Source organism: Gopherus evgoodei, chromosome 7, assembly GCF_007399415.2.
Source record: "Gopherus evgoodei ecotype Sinaloan lineage chromosome 7, rGopEvg1_v1.p, whole genome shotgun sequence".
Classification (NCBI taxonomy): Eukaryota; Metazoa; Chordata; order Testudines; family Testudinidae; genus Gopherus; species Gopherus evgoodei.
Genome location: NC_044328.1, coordinates 13480949 through 13502927, shown reverse-complemented (window position 1 = coordinate 13502927; position 21979 = coordinate 13480949). Strand labels below are relative to the sequence as shown.

At 42.2% G+C, this 21979-nt stretch overlaps 1 protein-coding gene across 5 annotated transcripts in view; it reads right to left on the bottom strand.

Moving 5' to 3' along the window:
* Positions 1-21505, bottom strand: part of ATRNL1 (attractin like 1) — a 1022247-nt gene extending 1000742 nt beyond the window's left edge. For all 5 annotated transcript variants that reach the window (XR_004001240.1, XM_030569367.1, XM_030569368.1 and 2 more), the window contains exon 1: positions 21103-21505. Coding sequence is in view for 4 of the 5 variants with exons in the window: in XM_030569367.1 (XP_030425227.1) it covers positions 21103-21383 (281 nt within the window). In the remaining variant the exon portion in view is untranslated. The remainder of the gene's footprint in view (positions 1-21102) is intronic.
* Positions 21506-21979: the final 474 nt, after the last annotated feature.

Genomic DNA, 21979 nt, shown 5'->3' with positions numbered 1-21979 from the left:
CAGTGTCACTCAAAAACAGTCCAAGTTTGGAAATACAGATATACCATACATATCTATAATTAATAATACAAACATATAAACAAGATCATACTTGGCAATTATAACATTTTCACTGACACCTTTCACAGTATATCTGGTCAGATTAATTGCAAATTTTATAATACTGGTATCAATAATACCACAAAGTGTTCCATATATTCCATACAGTGTCACTCCAACTCTGTTGTATGCAAATGAAATGTGGTCAATAAGTAAGTCAACAACCAGATGGGATGATGAGAATAAAAAACCATCAGACAGTTGCTTCATATCAAGTGGTAGGACAAGATCAAAAACAAGTATATTTGAAGTTGAATCCAGCAACTGCCTCCACCAGCACCAGATTTATTTTGGCAGCTTTCTTGATATGGAGATATTATTAGAAAGGAAAGCCAACAAATTCCAAAAACACATATAGCAAGTAAGTCTGCTATATGGATGGCAATCACATGGGCGCCAAAAGTTTCAGTGGCATAACAAAATTGACAAAGTTGATGAACATACAATCAGACCACCTTCAGGCACCTTTCCAGATAAGAGATCAATCCAAGTGGTGCTGAACTTGCAAGAGGACACATCCTTTTTGTATTAGCCATGATGACGATGATACCAACACCAGCTGAGAATAAGACTCTGCAGTCATAATCTGAAGTGTCTTAATAAAGCTCTAAATTGTGTGTTTAAAATCCCATAAGTCTAAAAGGCAATTCAGACATACAATAAGATGTAGGGAGAAAAACAACTAACATCCTCTTCAACCAGTCCAGACAGAAACTTCGAACAGTAATCATAAAAAGTAAAATCGGCATGAGATGAAGCTGATTAAGTGATGTGTCTACAGAGGTGACAACACAGCCTTCCAGTCTGCAGTTCTAGAGATAAAGCCTGTCTAACTAGCAGAACATCTGCCACTGTTTTGGATGATGAGTAAATTTTCTTCCTAATGCCTACAGATGGTTACATCTACAGCTAAGGTGTGATGATGTATATAAGAAAGGTGACCATTAAAATCACTGCAGTTATCACTACTACACAATTTCCATAAGTCTTGTACAAAGTATATCATGTAAGGTAGGTTATAATTTGCCAAGTATGATTATCCTGTTTATATGCGTGTATCATCTTTGTATCTGAAGTTATGAATATTGGCTATGTACTTGTATCTTAAACAGGTGGTGTATTTCTGGCTATGTGTTGATGGCCCATTAAGGATATAATGGGTCACTGAAGAATCTCATCCCGTCCAATAGGCCTTTCATGTGAATGCCTCAGACAGCAAGGTGACAAACACCACCTCTATGATTCAGCAAACCATGTAAGAACATGTGACCTAAGACTCCATGTTTTACCAGTAACTTTCCATGTTCATGTGACACTGGACTCCATCGTGAGCCAGTAACTTTCCATGTACATGGCAGAGGCTATAAATTGCAAGCTTTGACATTATTGCTTTGCCTCTTTCCTGCTCTAATTCTCTGGACTGTAGATTTACAACTAAAAGGAGTATCTTGAACTATGGACTGAGGACCTTCCAATCTTTTGCAAACTACCAGAGAGACTTTTGCAAGCCAGCAATCTATTCCATCACAGTTTCAAACCTGACAAGGACTTTGCAATCATTTGTATGTATATAATCTATCATTATAAAACTCTTCTTTTATTAATAAATCTTTAGTTAGTTTACTAAGGAAAGCCTGACAGCATGATATTTGGATAAGCTCTGATATACATATTGACCTGGGGTAAGCATCTGATTCTTTGGGCTTAGTAACAACCTCACATACGGTGAATTAGTTTTTCCAATAACCCCTCACTATATTAGACCTGTTTGTTTGGATGGGAGCCAAGGGCTAGAATGCCTAAAGGGAACTACATTTGGCTTCTGGTTAACTAGTGTGGTACTGCAGAAGCTCTTTTGTTACTGGCTTGGTGAATCTAATTCCACAATAAACACCAGTCTTTGAGGATTGTCTGCCCTAATTCTTGCAGTCTGCCCTGAACATGGCATTCTCAGTGTGGTTCATCCAAGCAGGGCCACCCAGAGGATTCAGGGGGCCTGGGGTCTTTGGCAGCGGGGAGCCCCCACAGCCAAATTGCCACCTAAGACCCAGCACTTCGCCGGTGGGTCCAAGGGCAGAAGGACCGCCCCCCCATCGCCGAATTGCCACAGAAGACCCGGAGTGGAAGACGCTCCGGGGGCCTGGGCCCTGCAAGAGTTTTCTGGGGCCCCTGGAGCGAGTGAAGGACCCTGCTCCAGGGGCCCCAAGAAACTCTCACAGGGGCCCCTGCGGGGCCTGGGGCAAATTGCCCCACTTGCCCCCCTCCACCTCTGGGCAGCCCTGCATCCAAGTACCCAATCACATAAGGCTTTATACCTAGCCATAGTATACATTTACATACACTTAACTTTACCATTTGCCCAAATCTTGTTTGTCAAAATCTAGTAGCCAGAATATGAATTTCAAACCTTATGTACAAAGTTCTCTGTGCTCCTCGAAGAATTCCCTTTATTTAAAATTCTCTATTTTGTTACTAGTGTGTGACAAAGAGACAGACTGATCAAATCCATCTGTAATCCTCTTAAATTGTGAATATTTCAATTAGTTCTCCTTTGCAAGTCAAATACTTGATCTTTGCAATCCTGCAACATATGCTTGTTATGCTGCACCACCGTTTTCCATCAATGTCTACTCCACTGTATGTGACAAAATATTTTCCAGCTATTTTAACGCTATTAACTGTTTTTACTACTGATGCATAGACATCTTCATTGATGTAGCCGAACGCAAGCGTTTTTTCCTTCTCAGAAGATCCTGCAAATTCAATCCACTCCACTTATATAAGCAGTTAAGAGTATCATTGTCTTAGTATCATCCTCCATAATTGCTAACTTCTTGGCACTTAGTCTTGGAGAAATACTTTAAAAACATCTAAATTCCTTTCATTTAGACAGACAGTTAAGCACCTTTAGTTGGCATTTTTAGATGCCTAGAGAAGGCTTGCATCTTAACTCTTGGAATGTCAGGTTACAGCTAAGTAGTAACTACATCACAGGGAAGATTACACAGAAATAAAAGTCTCCCACAGCACTAATGATTTCAGACATTTCTGACAGATACATTCTTCGCCACTAAGTACGGAAGGCACTGCTATTTTATTGAAAGTATAAAGAGAATTAATAAAAAACCCATTATAGCTGCTTGATGGTCATTGAAGGTCCACTTCCTGTACTCTGCTTTATAAATATATGTCTAACATGTTCAGTAATAAACTGGTTACTTTTAGGGTGACCAGACATCCTGCTTTTAAAAGGGACAGTCCCGTATTTAGGCTTTCATACAGGTGTCTCGACCTTTTCTTTAAAATGAACAAATTGTCCCATATTTTGTCTCCCCCATCCCCACCCCCATTAGTACTGGGGGGGGGGGGTCCTGCTGCTCACAAGATCCCTGCTCACCAGCTACCTGCCAATCAGCGATGAGTGCGAGGGGGGTCCAGTGGCTGACAACAGGGGTGGGTGTGCAAGGCTAGAGGCAGGGTGAAAATGCAACATGTGGGCTAATCACTCTCCCTGCTGGTCCATCAGCGCAGCCCCAGCAGTGTGCTGGCTCTCAGCCAGCAGGGCCCCACCCCATGTCCTATTTCCAGCCGGCATTGGCTGCATACTGCGATCTGTGGAGGGCTGCATGTACCAGCATGCATCAGGCAGCAGCTGGTTACATGTCGCCTCTGCTACCTTTCCATCAGCCCTTTACACGCACCCTCTCTCACTGTCTTCTCCCTGCTTTGCCCCTTCACCCTGGCCCCCCCCATATCTCCCCCGATGGGGTGCATTCCACTCACAGCGCTGTGCTGAGAATCAGTCCTTGATCAGAGCGTTCAGCTCAGTAACAGCCTAGCCAGCAGTTTTCTTCCTTACGGCCTCTGGCTGGGGCTTTCCTGGGGCACTGACCAAGACCCTATGATCCAGGGCGCTGGCCAGGAGGAGCCTAGCCCTGCATGTGCCAAAGACCCGTGCAGCACTGTCACGGGGAAGCCTCTCCGTCCCTCAGCTAAGGTCTGGACTGGCAGTGGTGGCGGGGGGGGTGGGGGGTGAGGGGGGAAAAAAAGAATGATTTCCAGCTAGTTTGCATCACAACCTGCAGCCTCCACAGCAGGCGACCAGGCAGGGACCTACACCCTCTTTACTCACTGTCCTCCACCTTGGGTCCTGCCCTCAGGGAGCACAGAGCTGCTCTGTCCCCTTGGCATCCTCTCCTGCTGAGCCACCTCTCTGGCTGGGTTTGCTGAAGCCCCTGCAATCAGGTTCCCTGGGCACAATGCATCCTTAGGGCTTAATCCCTTCCTGTACGCATTGTAACCAGGTGACAGGAGGCAGCTCGGTTATTTCAGTGGCCAGCAACAGCCTGGAAGCATTAGCTGCCACTGTGCAGACAGGAAGAGACAAGCTGCTTCCAGCCACTGGAGTTGGGGGGAGAAGAGATGAGCTCTGCAAAGACACAGGTCAGGTCACCCCTATCCACACACCCCCACCCTCCCCCACGCGACTGGAAGCAGTTCCCCTCCCTCCCCACACAGTGTCAAAAGGCTGCTGCTGGCCACATTCTGGTGTTAACCCTGACAAAAATCTGGGGAGGGAGCAGGGCCGGTGCAAGGAAGTTTTGCGCCCTAGGCGAAACTTCCACCTCGCGCCCCCCCCCCCAGCCCTGCAGCAGCTCCCCACCCTGAAGTGGGCCACCCGCCCCCGTGGCAGCTCCCCACCCCATGGCCTGAGGAGCCCTGCGGTACTTCCTCACCCCAGCTCACCTCTGCTCCGCATCCTCTCCAAGCAGGACTGCGCAGTGGAACCCCTGGGCTGGCGGCTGCTGGCAGCGGCGTGCTGACCCAGGGGACCTCCCTGGGTTGCCAGCGGCACGCCAGGGCAGCCCAGTGGATTCCGGGGGCCTGGGGTTTTCAGCGGCGGGAGGCCCCTGCTTTGGAGGTAATTCGGCAGCGGGGGGGCCCTTCCGCTCCAGGATCTGCCACCGAAGTGCCCCAGAGACCCACCGCGGGGCCCCCCCAACACCGAATTGCCACCGAAGCGGGACCAGCTGCCGAAGTGCAGCCGGGTCTTCAGCGGTAATTCTGTGGCGGAGGGCCCCCGCCGCGGGTCTCCGGAGCACTTCAGCAACTGGTCCCTGGGGCAAATTGCACCCCTTGCCCCCCTCTCTGGGCGGCCCTGCTGACCCAGAAGCAGCCCTGGGCTGCCAGCAACGGCGCCCTGACTCGGGGGACTCCCTGGGCTGCCGGCTGCTGCCGGCAGCTCATACTCCCTCTTTGTCCCAGCAGCAGCTGCCGGTCAACCATTTAAAAAAAATTGGGGGGCGCTTTTTGGCGCCCCAAATCTCAGCACCCTAGGCAACGCCTAGTTCGCCTAAATGGTTGCACCGGCCCTGGGAGGGAGGGTATGTGACCCTGTGTCTCTCCCACATGTTGCCTCAGGAAGATATAGCACCAGGTACCAGGAAAGGCGGGTCCAGCCTGGGGACCCAGCCAGGCATGGAGAGTGGAGAGTGTTGGGCAGGGAGAGGAGGGTCCATCAGTCACCCTTCATATGAGGCGGGGGGGGGAGGGGAGTATACATACTCTAAAGCCTTAAAGATAAGAAGGTAAATTCAACTACGCTGTATTTATTTTTAACAGGGGCTCAGTCAACTTGATGTTAATTTTAACATTTGTACTGCATCATTCTGATTGATTGCCGTTGACCTTTTTTGAATATGAGTAATTTTACCTGGTGTCCCATATTCAGCATAGGGAAATAAGGTCACTTTAGTTATTTTTCTTAATGGAATGTATTCTTTTGTATATATTGCCCACTCACTCCGCTAAAGAACCAGTATCCATTCCAGATACCTGTTATCTTTAATTTGCCATCCAGTTTGCCAAACCCATTAGACAATTTTATGTGTTGTCAGTTTAAACACAGGGAGGGTGAGAGAGAGGTCTAAAAATAAACTTAAATATCTCCTACTCTTACAAGTGCTTTGAAATACTTTTGTATGAAACCTCAGGTAGTTCTCTACTTTTCAGCATGAAGTCCCAACCCACATCAGTTATTTCTCACTCCAAATTAAAATATTTGCTTTCCCTTCCATGCTTTAGATAGTAAACTCAAAGACAACATTTTAAAATACTGCTCTCCTGTAGTATACAAGGTTTATTTCAGTGTCCTTTAGAATCTGAATACAAATCTCTTCTCCGAGTAATTTTCATTTTAAAGAAATGACGTAAAGTCCCCCCCCAAAAAACAGGTTTACCTTAAGATTAAAAAAAGTCTATGTATGTGTTTAATGTGTTTATTTGCTTATAATTCTGATATTGGCAAGGCTAAATGACAGCCACTTCAAGACAGTTAGGAAATGCTACCTGCACATAAATTACCATTTCTTTCATATCCAGTATGTGCAGCCCATGCACAACATGCTTTAAAGGACTCTTTCAGACAACTACCACCTAAGAAAAATAGTTGAAACAACCCCACTAGGAAAGGCAATTATAATACCCAGATTTACTTTTAATACCTTGCTCTCCAAATAATCCCATTCACTTTAAGAGTACTATGTATGGTGGGAGAGGACTACTCAGCATGAGTAACAGTTTAACAATCTGGCCCCAAATCTACTTATATAAGATGAATAACTGTGTACCAAAAAAAAATTTAAACGAAGTTTCAACAATTTAAGTTACTTCTTCTGTGTCACTGTTTACATGGATTCAAATACCCCCTTGGGGACAACTTGGGGAACACTTAACTGTTGAGAATAGCCCACTTCCACCTTAATTGAATTGGCTCCTTAGCACTGACCCCCCACTTGGTAAGGCAACTCCCTTTAAAGCACGGCTGGATCTCCAGCAGCAGGGCTCGGGCAGCACTTTAAAGGGTCGAGGGCTCCCTGCAGGGGCCAGAGCACTGGGTCCTTTCAATCCCTGCCTGAGCCCAGCTGCAGGAGCCCCAGGGCTCCAGCAGCAATTTAAAGTACTGGGGCTCCCTGCTGCAGCTGGAGCCCTGAGCCCTTTAAATCCCCGGAGAAGCCGTTCAGTCTGGTATGCTGTACCTGACCTAACCAGCTTACTTTCACCTCTGACGCTGCCATAAAATTTTCCCTTACCATGTGATAAACATGTTCTATTAAAAAGGTGATAATCAGGTGGGGCAGCTTACTGAAAATATTTTTTTTCTCCTGTTTAAAGAAAAAATTTTCTGAAACCCATCAACAAGGACATCATGCTCACTTGGCAAATAAGCCTATGCTGAGCATATTTGCTCAAAATATTTAAAATTTTATAAATACCCAGTACATAGTTTGACACTCCCAAAAGTGAAACAAGAGCTCAAGTATCAACCTCAGGACTCAAAGACTGCTAAAAACCAGGGCACAATCAAGTTGGTTGCGGGTTATCAACTTAGATGTCACCAGCCAAATGCAAACTCCTCAGGCACTTTAACAGAGTTAACACAGGATCACAGACAGTTCCCTTGGGTTTGTCTTGCCAATCGAGTCTCGCTCTCTCTCTCTCTGATAGATCGCCTCTTACACCAAGAATCACAGCAATATTCAGGTTACTACTAATCCCAGAGGACCAGTCACGTACCACAGGTCAATTGTGCTTTAAGTCTCACACCAAAGACAACACTTGTAGACAATCCTATATGAAGATTTATTAAACAGGAAAAGGATATTAAACAGTTATTTACAAGGTTAAACCCTGCAAACAGACACATAAATGAGTTACATACAGTCTTAGGTTTTAAAAGGTAATATATATATGTTTCCATAATCAGCAAGCTCTAATTGTCCTTTTGGGCTAACCTAGGCTAAGCAGCTGGGAATATCTTGCTTATACCTAGAAGCTCCTTACCCCACAGGGAGTCCAAGTAGCACAGAATCCTTCGTTTCTTTGGTTTGAGGTTGTTGATCGCCTTCCTGGATGTGCTCTGAGCTGCAAATTCAGCTGACAGATGGAGTCCACTTGCTTAACTCATTTTCACAGAGAGGAGAGAAGATCAATAGTAAGTCTTTAGTTCTTTTATTGATGGTCTCTCAATCCCAACGTAGGAAATTTCCAATTTTAAGATCTAATCATAGCCCATCTGGTATTGCTGAGTCTCCTCTTTCAAGAAGGGTATAAATTTCTGTAGAAGAGCAGTTGCACACTAAATTAGAAGTTCCTCTCCTGTATGGCGATTCATACAATCACAGTGGCTCATAATACAATGCTTCAAATATTTACTCATAGAGGAACTCCATGACCCCCGCAAAAAAAAATTTGCTCTGCAGAAAATGCAGTCGGAGAGGTGCTGCATTTATGCCTTTCACCGACCAGGGACTGCCGTGGCACCAGAACAGAGGGCAGCCACTCCTGGGTGGGAGCAGCACTCTGCTAAGAGGGAGGAAAAGAGGCTGCATTCCTCACAGCATTCTGCCCATGGAGTCAGGTGAGGAGGCACAGGATACACAGGGGATGGATACAGCAGGTCACATCAGAATGCTCGAGGTCACAGACTTGGGTTCAGAAGGGCTAGTTGGGGGGGGACAGACTGGGGTGGGGGTTCAGGGACATATTGGGAAGAAGGAGGAGAGGTGGCTGAGAAAGGGTGCAGGGTCACATGTGAAGGGGGCACAGATGCACCTGACTGACAGAGAGGCTAGGAGTCAGCCAGAGAATGCCTGAGGGAGGCTCCCCAACTCCCTAATAATCCCTCTCCCGCACCCCAAAAAACCAAAACCTGTTCCATACTTCTCCCATACACACCCAACAATCCTCCAGGTTCACTGCCAGGCTCCTTCCCAGCAATTACTTCTCTCTCCCTTAGCTCCATTACCCTTGACTTGGCCACAAGCATTTGCACTGCTTCTGAGAGGTGCAGGAAATATATTTCTGTATCATAGTTTAAATGAATGATTACTTAAAGTCCTGTATTAATATGCCTAGTCTATTTGTCAAAAAACATTTCATCAATCTTTGTTACCTGTAACATTATAGACTTACTTGTTGACAGGAATTTTGAAATAAATTACCAAAATAATTGAAACTGGCATGATTACATTGTGTTATTTTGATAAATAAAATATTCAGCATTTAAAATAAGTGTGCAGAAATTTTTAATTTTTTGGTGCATAGCTCCCCCAGGAATAAAATTTACATTACAACATGAACACATAACATAAATAAGATTAAGGCATGCATAACTCAATCATTCAATAGAGGCAAAATTCTCTTATAATTCTAAGGCCTCCTTTATCAATATTAATCCACAAGTTAGCCAGACAGATTCCATCTATTTATCTGTCAGTGTCCAGCTGAGACATGGGGACCTAGCCTGCCAGCATCACACATAGCACACATACATATTCAGCTTGTATAAATGGACACAGGGGTTTGGGACAACTTGAGTGTAAGGCAGGGGTTATCAAACTGGGGGTCATGATCGCTTAGGGGGGTCACGGGCCATCAGCCTCCACCCCCAAACTCTGCTTCACCTCCAGCATTTATAATAGTGTTAAATATTAAAAATTTGTTTTTAATTTGTAAGGGGAGGGTGTCACACTCAGAGGCTTGCTGTGTGAAAGGGGTCATCAGTACAAAAGTTTGAGAACCACTGGTGTAGTGAGATGGAGAATCCCCCCCAGAATTCTTTTGAAAATATCCATTTGGTCCGTTGCCATTTTATGAGCTTCAGTGGTAAATTCTGTTTGGCAGGGAAGCTTTAGCAGTATCTGAGAGTCATGGTGAGGGTGACTTCATCAGAACCAGTGAAAAACATCACAAATCTCTCTTCAGTTTTGTTGCATAATGTTAACAACCGACTGTTGGGAGCTCGGTCCAGCACATCACTGGTTCTTTACCCAAAGTCTGTATATCTTTAAATAGTTTCAGAAACAAATGCTAACTTCTAACCTTAGATCAGTGGCTCACAGCCACAACAGTGTAATTGCAAAACCACAGAAAAAAGCAGTTCTTCCAGCCAACTTATTGTATTGTCATATTGCCATTTGCTAAGACAAAACACATTTTATCTCTAGTAACCTCTTGATGTTGAAACACAGGAGAGTTTACCAGCATAATTTTTTTTAAACACTCACTGAACTACCAGAAGACACAAATGGAATTTTTAGACTACAAAAGGTTGATGTACATATTGTACAATGAAGTCCTTAACAGTTACTGAAGTAAGGACTATTAAGATAGTAAGTCAATCTTATGATGGCTTATCCATTTTAAAACCTCTCTAGGGCAACTATGCAAGTCTGAACTACATACCCTTGCTTTGGTCTTCATTAGACAATTTTTAAAAAGTCATTATTAAAATGAGTTAGGTAAGCTTAAAAGCAGTAAGATAGCACTGTCCTGTAGAACAGGATGTATGTCAAGGAATTGCTTTAACTGATTTAAAAAAGGAAATCTTAATTTGCAGGAACTGAAAGGCGTTACCTGCTCTTATAAAAAGAGACATTTAGAGGTCCTGCCAAGTTTGACCTTAAATCTCTATCAAAGCAAAGTAACCTAACAAGAAAAATTCTATCATTCAAATCATATTTTGGCACATTGCTACAGTCTTTACTGAACTAAACAATCTACCGTACCACAAACTCAAAGGAGAACTCTAAGGATATACATCTGAGACATTCAGAAGTGTCATTAAGGCTCCTTTTTTCAGTTTAGAAGTCCAACTTCTACTGTAAAATTCAGCCAAAATAAAGTGAGCATCTTCTGGGAATATCTGCACTTCTTCAAATTGCACCATACCCAAGTTTCATGTTGGAGAATAATTAACCGATTGAACATCAGAGATGCACAGATAGTACAGTGCCAGCAGGTGTACTTTAATGATCCAAACAAAGTTGGTAAAATATTATCTAACCTATTTTTCTCCGTAAATACCTTATGTGAACTGAATGTACTAAGGCATTGTCACCTTTTTCTCCACAGAATCTGTAAGATCATGAGGCATGATCAGTGTAACATCACAAAGCTAACCAAGGACCTAGTCCTGCGAGATCGTGAGCTCTCAAAATGAGGGCACTTAGCACTTCTCATGCACCTAATAGGGTCATCCGTCATCCATGAATTCAGTGTGATTATATTAGCTTTCTAAAAACAAGTGACTATGCAATTTTTTGTTTGATTTAGCGAGTGCACAATATGCACCCTTATGTGCAACGAAAGCATACAACTTCAATTAAGAGCACTGAGTCAGGCTCTAAAATCTCTCAAGTACAAGAATTTAGGGCTGTCAAGTGATTAAAAAATTAATTGCACAATTGCACTGCTAAACAATAGTAGAATACCATTTAAATATTTTATTTTTTCTATATTTGAAAATATATCGATTTCAATCCCAACACAATAAAAAGCGTACAGTGTTCACTTTGGTTTTTATTACAAATATTTGCGCTATAAAAACACAAAAAGAAACTATTTTTCAACTCACCTAATACAGGTACTGCAGTGCAATCTCTTTATCGTGAAAGTTGAACTCACAAATGTAGAATTATGTGCAAAAATAGCTGCACTCCAAACTAAAACAATGTCAAACTTTAGAGCCTACAAGTCCTCTCAGTCCTTTTCCTTGTTCAGCCAATCACTAAGACAAACAAGAAGTAGGCCTCAGTGGATTTGTAGGCTCTAAAGTTTTACATTGTTTTGGGTTTGAGTGCAGTTATGTAACAAAACAATCTACACTGTATGTTGCACTTTCACAATAAAGAGATTGCACTATGGTACTTGTATGAAGTGAGCTGAAAAATACTATCTTGTTTACCAATATTTGCACTGTAAAAATGGTAATCAAAAATACTTAGTGAGCACTATACACTTTGTATTCTGTCTGCAACTGAAATCAATATATTTGAAAACATAGAAAAACATCTAAAATATTTAATAAATTTCAATTGGTATTCTATTACTCTTGCCCAGTGTCCAACTCTTTCCCCGGGATGGGCCCTGGCCATGTGGAAATCCTTCTGTAAGGTCCATTATGGAAGAAATAGAGGGTATTGTTGCTATTGGCACAGCTTCTCTTCCACAAGGAAGAAAGGAGATCTATGACCAGAGAGTTTCCTCCATAAGGATCTAAGTGGCACACACTGTAGAATACAGCAATCACCACAAAGCCCCTAAAATTACGGGATTAGTGGTTCTCTCCAGTATTCAAGATCGCCTGTTCCTGATGTTAAGGTAAGTTTTTCTGGAAGATCTTGGTCTTCAACAAGACAAAAACTTCTTGCTTTATGCAAACAGTTCCAGTGACAACCTAAGAGCAACTATCTTTCTTCCTGCTCAGAAACTGCACTGCCCCGGTGCCTGTCGGATAGGACAGAGAAGTACACAGTAATATCACAAAGGCAGAACTAATCGTAGCAGATACTACTGAGCATGCCTTGGGCTGGTTGGAAAACATTTCCAAAAAGCATTTTCTTGTTTCAAACTTTTTGGACCAACTTCATATTTTTACATTCCCCAAACATCTCTATATCAGTACAAACTGCTTGTCCTCATCAAAGACTAGTCCCATGCTAATTTTTCAGTTCAAGCCTTCAGCAGTTTTTGCTATAGTTGTATTTTAGGGTATGTCTGCACTATGGAGACTTTACCAGCATGGCTATGTCAGCATAGCCCCTTACCGTAGATGCAGCATATATTGACAGAAGCAGGGTTTAGGGGTTGGTGAAGGAACACCACCTCCCCAAATGACAGTTATATCAACAGAAGTACTCTTCCATACACTAGGGTTATGTCAGCACACGCCTGACTGAAATAGCTATGCTGTTTTAATTTTCAACAATACATCAAACCTCAAAAAAAATTGGGAAAGTTGCTTTCACCATAGAAAGACTATTTCTTCTCTCACTAAGAAACAGCTGAAATAATTTTGTTTAAAAACTCTCACACACACAAATTCACAGGAACAGCACGCAACTGCCACAAGAACCAGCACACAGCGCCAGATGTGTGCATGTTTACAAGTTGCCAAAAAAAATTTATAAAGCACCAGAACTCAATTAATCAGGGGATACTGTCCACTATCATGGCACAGCATTTTTGCAACCATGACCAGAACTGGTGACCAGACCTAGGAAATAAAGTTTCTTAATTTTCTATCAGTACTCGACAGTCACTCGTTACAATATATTGGGAATTTTTTGAATTGTCAGAGAATGAGAAATGAAGGTAAAAGTGCTAAAAGCGAAGCTTCTAGTTCCTACCTCATTACACCATTGAAAAGAACCTGCGGGAGCAGGTGACAATCTCCAGACTTCATGATCTACAAGAGGGCTCCCTATTAGACAGCTGTTGAAAGCTTTAAACCAAAAAACTGATTTTGTTCAAGCCACAAAGGAGAAAATTCCTAGTACTGGATAATATGCTCCCCATAGTAGGCATTACACCAGAAAGTCAGACTTGTCTAAAACTGATAGAAAAAACAAGAAATTAATATAACTTAAATAGGGGCTGTCCAGCACACAAAATAACTTGCAAACTAATGAGTATATTAAAAAAAACTTGCATGAAACCTCAATCTCCACTGTACAAGATATTTTACTTTGCTGGATCTGGGCATCAGCAACGAGCCCACATAACAAAACAGATGCTACTAGACTCTTGGGGGATGGGAAGAAAGCAGCAGAAGTTTTGCTGCCTTCTCCACACCCCACCCACTCCCAAAGACTTTTTTCTTCTCCACATATGGACTTCTGAAAAGTTGAATCTAATAATCACCCTTATGATAATGGGGGGGGGAGGGGAAAAGAGAGAAGATCTCCCTTTGATGGACACCCAGACAGCGAAGTAGCTGTAAAATCCCTCTTGGTAACTGTTCTCTGCTTGCATTACCTGTAAAGGGTTAAAAGCCCCCCAGGTAAAGAAAAGGAAGCGGACACCTGACCAGAAGACCAAATGGAAAGGTAGAATTTCTTAAAATTGGGAAAGAAACTTTCCCTTTCTTTGTTGTTTTCTCTGGATTGCAATTCATACCTCAGACCTACTTATCTGAAGCCTCAGATATGTAAGTAAAATTAGAGAATGTCTAAAGACATGGGTAGGTGTGTCTCTTATTTTTTTAAGGCCGTGAACTCCTCTGTGCTAACCCCAGATGCTTTTGTTTGTTTGTACCCTTCAAGATGAACCCCCAAGAAAGCTATTTTGAGTGCTTAATTTTTGGAATTGCTCTTTTAAAATCTAGCAAAAGCCTAAATTCCAGATGTATTTTCTTCCTTTTTATTTTTAATAAAATTTACCTCTAAGAACAGGACTGGATTTTTGGTGTCCTAAGAGGTTTGTGCATGTTGTTTTATTAGCTGGTAGCAACAGCTAATTTCCTTTGATTTCTTTCTGAAGTCTTCCCCGCAGAGGGGTGAAAGGGTTTTGAGGGTACTCCACAGAGAGGAATTCCAAAGTGCTCCTTCCTAGGTTCAAGGGGGTTCTTGGCATTTGAGTGGTGGCAGCATTTACCAAGCCAAGGTCAGAGAAAAGCTGTAACCTTAGGAGTTTAATACAAAGCCTGGAGTGGGAAGTATTAATTTTTAAAATCCTTGCAGGCCCCCACCTTCTGTACTCAAAATGACAGAGTGGGGATTCAGCCTCAACAACCCTCACTAATTCTCAGGACATGAAGGGAGTCCACTGCAACCCAGTAAAAATATTAATACACTGGAATTCAATGAAACTGGGAAATATAATTTAGTAAGTGTTTGTTGAGGAGTCTTACTGCTCAAATTAGTATGGATCAGGGCTGTCAAGCAATTAAAAAAATTAATCATGATTAATTGCATCATTAAATTGCTCTGTAAAACGGAATACTATTTATTTAAATATTTTTGGCTGTTTTCTACATTTTCAAATATATTGATTTCAATTACAACAGAATACAAATTGTACAGTGCTTTTTTTTTACTGTACAAATATTTGTAATAAAATATATAGTATTTTTCAAATCACCTAATCCAAATTCTGCAGTGCAATCTAACATGAAAATTGAACTTACAAATGTAGAATTATGTACAAAAATAAAATGACCTCAAAAATAAAACAATGTAAAACTTAAGAGCCTACAAGTCCACTCAGTCCTACTTCTTGTTCAACCAATTGCTCAGACAAACAAGTTTGTTTATAATTTGCAGGAGATAATGCTGCCCGCTTGTTTATAATGTTACCTGAAAGTAAAAACAGGCATTTGCATGGCACTGTTGTAGCCAGTGTCACAAGATATTTACATGCCAGATGCGATAAACATTCATATGTCCCTTCATGCTTCACCCACCATTCCAGAGGACATGCTTCCATGTTGATGATGGGTTCCGCTCAATAACAATCCAAAGCACTGCAGACTGATGCACGTTCGTTTTCATCGTCATGAGTCAGATGCCACCAACAAAAAATGTTGATTTTCTTTTTTGGTGGTTCAGGGTTCTGTAGTTTCTGCATTGGACTGATGCTCTTTTAAGACTTCAGAAAACATGCTCCACACCTCGTGCCTCTCAGATTTTGGAAAGCACTTCAGATTCTTAAACCTTGGGTGGAATTCTGTAGGTATCTCTAGAAACCTCACATTGTTACCTTCTTTGCATTTTGCCAGATCTGCAGTGAAAGCATTCTTAAATCAAACAGCAGGTACAAGGTTGTCATCCATAACACAAAATATATGGCAGAATGCAGGTAAAAAAAGAGTAGACATAGAATTCTCCTCCAAGGAGTTCAGTCATAAAAAAATAATGCATTAATTAAATTTAATGAGTATCATCGGCATGGAAGCATGTCCTCTGGAATGGTGGCCAAAGCATGAAGGGGCATAAGAATGTTTAGCATACCTGACCCATAAATACTTAGCAATGCCATCTACAACAGTGCCATGTGAACACTTGTTCTCATTTTCAGGTGACACTGTAAATAAGAATGGGCAGCATTATCTTCCGCAAATGTAAACAAACTTGTCTGTCTAAGTGACTAGCTGACCAAGAGTACGACTAAGTTTTACTATACGCACAATAGAGAGTGCACTACAGTACTTATATGAGGTGAATTGACAAATACTATTTCTTTTATCATTTTTACAATGTAAATATTTGTAATAAAAATATAAAGTGAGCACTATGCACTTTGTATTGTGTTGTAAATTGAAATCAAATATTTGAAAATGTAGAAAAACTATCCACAATATTTAACGAATTTCAATTGGTATTATCTTCTTTAACAGTGAGATTAAAACTGTGATTAATAGTGATTAATTTTTTAATTGCAATTAATTTGAGTTAATCGCATGAGTTAGCTGTAATTAATCAACAGCACTAATATAGATGCAAATATTTTATTAATCAAGGAGTACCTGCTTCTATGACACTTTAAGAGAAATTCTGGGTAATGTATGGTAACAAGACTTAAGTTATTCTTCAGAAGTTTGTGCTACTACTGATAAAAAGGAAAAAACTGAATACAAAGTCCAAAATGAAACCATGCGGAGAAGATGAAACTGACCAAATGTGCTTTCATTCTCTATATTTAAATACGTGCTTACCCTAGGAATTGTGCTATTACAAGTTCTCTGTAATAACTTGCGTCTCCCTGGTTTGTTGCCTGTCCCCTACAAACAACAGATTTTATTTCCTTCCTGTTTACCGGTTATATAGTGTTTGTTTGTATATGACTAGATATTCCACTTAATATTTTTTGATGTAGACAATCAATGTTCTACTTTGCTGAACAATGGAAAATATGAAAAAAAAGCAAAGAATATATCTGTATTTAACTTCAATTTAACCTCTTAAAAAAAATTTTAAATTCACTGTCCGAGAATAGATCTGGAAAATGTCAGCCTCAAAGGTGAACAATCCGAAAATTACAAGTATATGAATTTGGTGTTATAATGGGAACTGTTTTGTTACCTTTGACTCTAATGGATGCTACCATACACATAGTACAACAAGGAATAAACCTCTAAAGCCTAGAAGCACTTGATATGTTGGGACAGGTACTTGAAAGTCACACAAAGAAAAAAAATCCATCCCCCAGAATTTTAGTCAAGATCTGTGCTATCTATTCAACTGAAGTGTTAAAATAATACTTAAACAGTCACTCAGTTCTCATCTTGTAGTAAACTAGCACCCATTACACCCCTCCTTGTTAGAAAGTGCTGATCCTCCTAAGAAAGAGTTAAGTGGGTTCTGCTGACTAACTGGGGCAGGTGGGGGTCATGGACACAGCTTTTTACAAAGGATATCCAGAGTGTGAGTAAAGGAGTCCACAGATAAAAGCCTATGGGACAGAAAAGCTGGCAGAAAAGGTCTGAGTTAAATGTTGCATCGGTGTTAAGTTCACTGTTAAGTTAAAACCAAATCTACTGAAAAGTGGCAAGTTTGATCTAAACTAGCACATGGACTATGACAGACAGCAGACAGAGAACGGCACTGTTATTGATTTAACATCCAGTCTGTTAGTTACTTTATAGACATGGAGGTATCTCCCCCGTGCTCCGTGGAATCTCTTTCCATATACTTCTATAGGCTGGATTTAAAAAACCAAACCTCACCCTCTCATTCCAATTTTTGCTGTAGATTAGTACTTACTCGGTTTCAGTTTTGTTTTCTGGGCACAGTTTTCTTCATTCAGGAGAAAAGTACAGTATAGATATATGGAGAGGAAGCAAATAACGGACTTTAACAAAGCTAACTATTATTTTCATCTATTCACTTTTTCCCTACCTATCTTTCATCCATCCCAAAGCAACATTTAGAGAGTAATCTTACCCTGGTAACAAATTCCCTATAGAGGAAAAGCTAGGTTACCATGGAATCAGTCAATTAATTTTGACACCTGCTTACTAAGATTGATCAATCATCTTTGATGTCTCTCTGCTAGGTTACTATTCCTCAATTTAGAAAAAAAAAATACTCTCATTTGAGAATTAATGTGCCCCAAGACTCCCAAGAGTCTTTCCTTTATGTTAATACTTTCAGTGTTTGCTAATTCAAGTCACTCATTCCTGAAGCTCAACTAATTATAGATCCTTATCCAGGAAGACTTTATTTTAAAGAAAGATCCCAGTTCTTTGTGTATTAAGCCTCACCTTAAAATCCCAAAGAATCCCAACATGCTTTTCACCCACCAGTCAAGTTGAAATCAGTTAAAAGTTCGTTTTTAACCTTGTACCCATTCTCTCACACACTTCAAACCAATTGAAGCACAGAACTCCACTTTAAAATAATATAGGCATGTTCAAAGTCATGACAGAATTCTATATTCAATTAACATTTTTGTATGCCTTGTATTTACATCCTGTACATTAATTTTAATTGCATGTACAATAGTCCAACATGCTTATCAATAACATCTCTACTCTTGATGAAATATTCTCTACAATAATTCTAATTGATTGGAGCGACAAGAGTCAGTAAGGTTGCAGACAGTCATCACCTACAAGTGTCACTGTGAAAAACCTAGCCATGGGCTGCACATGTCTGCAGCAGATGGTTCTGCCTCAGACAGATGAGATAGGCTAGTTCCATTATAACAAGAAAATCTCCCGGTATTCCGCACAAGTCAGAAAGGCCTTCAAAATCACATGGCTGCAAGGCAAAGCTTATATTGCTTTCCCCTGTCTGCACCCATATTCCAGCCGCTATCTATTCTAGACATTTACAATACGCTAATCACCACACTGTTAAGCACCTAGCTAAATTTCACGGCTTGTAAGTCATTTGTGCTACCAGATCATGGCAAACTTTACACAGTCCCCACTTAGAGTAATAGACAAATTGGGTAAGTCTTTACAATGCTATATTACCACCACACAGTTTTAAACACAGTACGGTACATCTTTCTTCTCAAAAGTAAAGCTTTATGGCACTCAATCTCAATAACTTTTCCAGACCAGCGTATCTTTAAAAGCAGTTCTCCCAAATAAGCAAAAAGCTCATTCTGTAACAAAATTGTAATGTTGGCATCAGTGACACTTAATGATAGGCACGCTAGAATAGAGTAGCTAATGACAAATGCATTCTGATTTTACCAAAACCTGTAAGGATCCAAGTCTTAAACATTGTGCACTTAACTAAGGAAATGTTGCCCTTTTAATATGCAGCTAGACCTTGCTCTAGGTGGGGATGGACTATTAGCATTCTACTGGAATTGAGCAGAGTGCCATGAGGAAAAATATAACCATTGTGCTTCTTCCCATTAAGTTCACCTGACAAACGCAACTGATGTAAACAAACAACAAATGCTCTAAATACCAAATAACCAAGAAAATCCAGCTAAGGACTAATGCCTAAAGGCATTCGAGTGTCATCAGCTTTAGTAACCCATCAGAGAATATATTCATTAATTACAAGCTTTGAAATTTAATCAAAAGATTAAAGTTTGACCTAGCCCTTGTACTATTAGGATATGCTGTGACTGGCATCCAGCTACAGGATATAAATAATCCCTTTGGAGCAAGGCATTCCTGGCTCTATAAACATGTCTACTGCTGATCATTGTACACAAAGAAGATCCACAGAGGCTTTCCCTCCTGTCATTTACAATCCTCCTGACAATTAGCCCATGATTCCAGGGTTACTGATCAGTTACAAAACCCCAAATCCTTCACACATGTGCTTAACATATCAATTTTAACTGTAGTTAGCATGCAGATGACACCGCTTAATATCTCCACCTTTCATATTTGCCCTCCCTTTTCCAAGTCAGTCAACAACTCACTAATGGAACAAACACAAGATCATCAAGTTCTCAGGCAAATTCTGCTCTTCCCAGAGCAGGTACGTTATTTAGCCAACACATCTTGCAACTGTTCCTTAAGTGAACTAGAATGACTTGTTTGCCTGAAAGGTATGCTCATTTTGCTCACCTGCACTCAGAATAATACTTTTTTTAACATTCATAATTATTAAAGACAATATGGAAGCCATCTTATTCAGCTTTCATTTGCCAAAAGAGGGGAAAAACTTTTACCCAAATCTAAATAGGTTTTAAATAAATTTAGTTGACAGTATTCTCTCTTTAAATTCCTCTTGAAGACATAATTTGTGATGTTGCCTCTCCCAGATATCAAGCACATTGTTATTGTTAACTAGATATCATATGGCATTTTTCAGCTGCAGATCTTAAAGTGCTTCATAAGAAAGGGCAAGTACAATTTAGCCGTATCTGATATGTAAAGAAAACAGAGAGGCTAAGTGATTTGTCTAAGGTCATGCCACAGATTAGTGGCAAACTGGAAGCAGAACACTGGCCATCTCACTCCCAGTCTAGTATCTTATCCACTGAGCTATGCTAACGTCCTTTTAAGCAAGCTTAGGGAAGGATCAGAGTGACAGCGCTGGAAACTCAATCTTCCATTGTATCCACAGAATAGATAAATCAGGGTATCAGTGTATGCTTCCCGCACACCGTCCAGTCAGCATGTATTAGTCCACTTTCAGGCATGAAAACATAGTTCAGTCTCTTTGACTCATTCAGCCCTTGCAGGGAGATTTCATAAGTTAAGCACCACCACCCCCTTTTCTCACAGAACCATAATTAACCCATATTATATTGTTCAATAATGAATGGAAAGCATATGTATATGAAGCTAAGTGTGTGTTAATTAATGCCTGTCTTGTTAGAGCACTTGAAAGAAGGTTGGTGGGAGGAGGAGTGGAATGGGAGAAAGATTTTTAGTCCCCTGAAGAAAATCGTTCAAATGTATTAACGTTTTTTCCTTCACCAGGAAAGCTCCTGGAGATACATGTCATTTACATAAGGGTCCCAGAAACACAGCAGTATTAGACACTCTTTCCTTAACCTGTGTATCATTTTAACATTAGCCTTAATACAATTTTTAAAACTATATTCATCAGTTCAACATTTACTCTGTATTTGCAGGGGAGGGGAGGAAGTGGACTTGTGTGTGGTGGGCCTATTTCATCTCCAACTTCTGTAACCTACCTCAGTCATACACCCACAAAATCATGCCAGGCACAGGCAAACACAGCAGGCATCTGCGCGGGAGGGGGAGGGGGAATGATCATATATTAAGCAGAGACTTACTTGAACCGGCCCTGGCAGTGCTGGCACTGGTCGCCCACCCAGCCCTGGTCACAGAGGCAGGTGGAGTTGACACACCGCCCGGAGAAGCAGGAGGCCCTGTCGCAGGGCTTGGACTGGGACACCTGGGCATAGAGCACCAGGTACAGGACGCCGTAGAAGAGCAGCCAGCTGTTCATATCCAGCAGCGAGGCGGAGCAGCAGGGGGAAGAGGAACAAGGTCTCCAGACTCCGCGGGACGCAGGGGAGCCTGCCACCCTCCGCCAGGCGCTCCCCGGATCCATCGTCGCCGCCGGACGCGCGGACTCCGCCGGGTGGCTCGGAACAGACTCCCGCCCAGTCACCCGACCCGCGCCGGACGGCGGCACTGCGAGCGGCTCCCACCCTCAGCCGCCGGGAGACAGTCCTGGAGAGAATTAATCCTGTCAGGGCGGGGCGAGCCAACCTCCCCCCCGGCTCCGCCCCCAGCGCCGCAGCCACCCGTGAGGTAAAGCCCGGCCCTCGCTGTCCTGTCCCCTCCCCTCCTCCACGGAGGGGCAGCCTGGCTAGTGAGCGTGCGGTTCCGCCTCACCAGCTCCCCCCCCCCTCTGATAACGGGACTGCCCCCCGCCGCCCCCGGGCAGCAGCTGCCACCTCCTCTTCCCCCCTCAGTTAGGGACTGAGCGCTCCCCAGCCCTCTACAGCATCGCCGCACCAGGCGGCCCGGGAGCTGGGGGGGGGGCTCTTATCTGCCCCCATTCCCCCTCCTGGGGGGAGGGGGGACAGTAGCAGCCAGCCGCTGTCCCAGCTGACAGTTTCCAAGCAGCCATTTTCCAGGGCTCATTATAATCTCCGCTCAGCGCCGCCTGGCCGGCTCGATGCCTACCCACCCCCTTCCTCC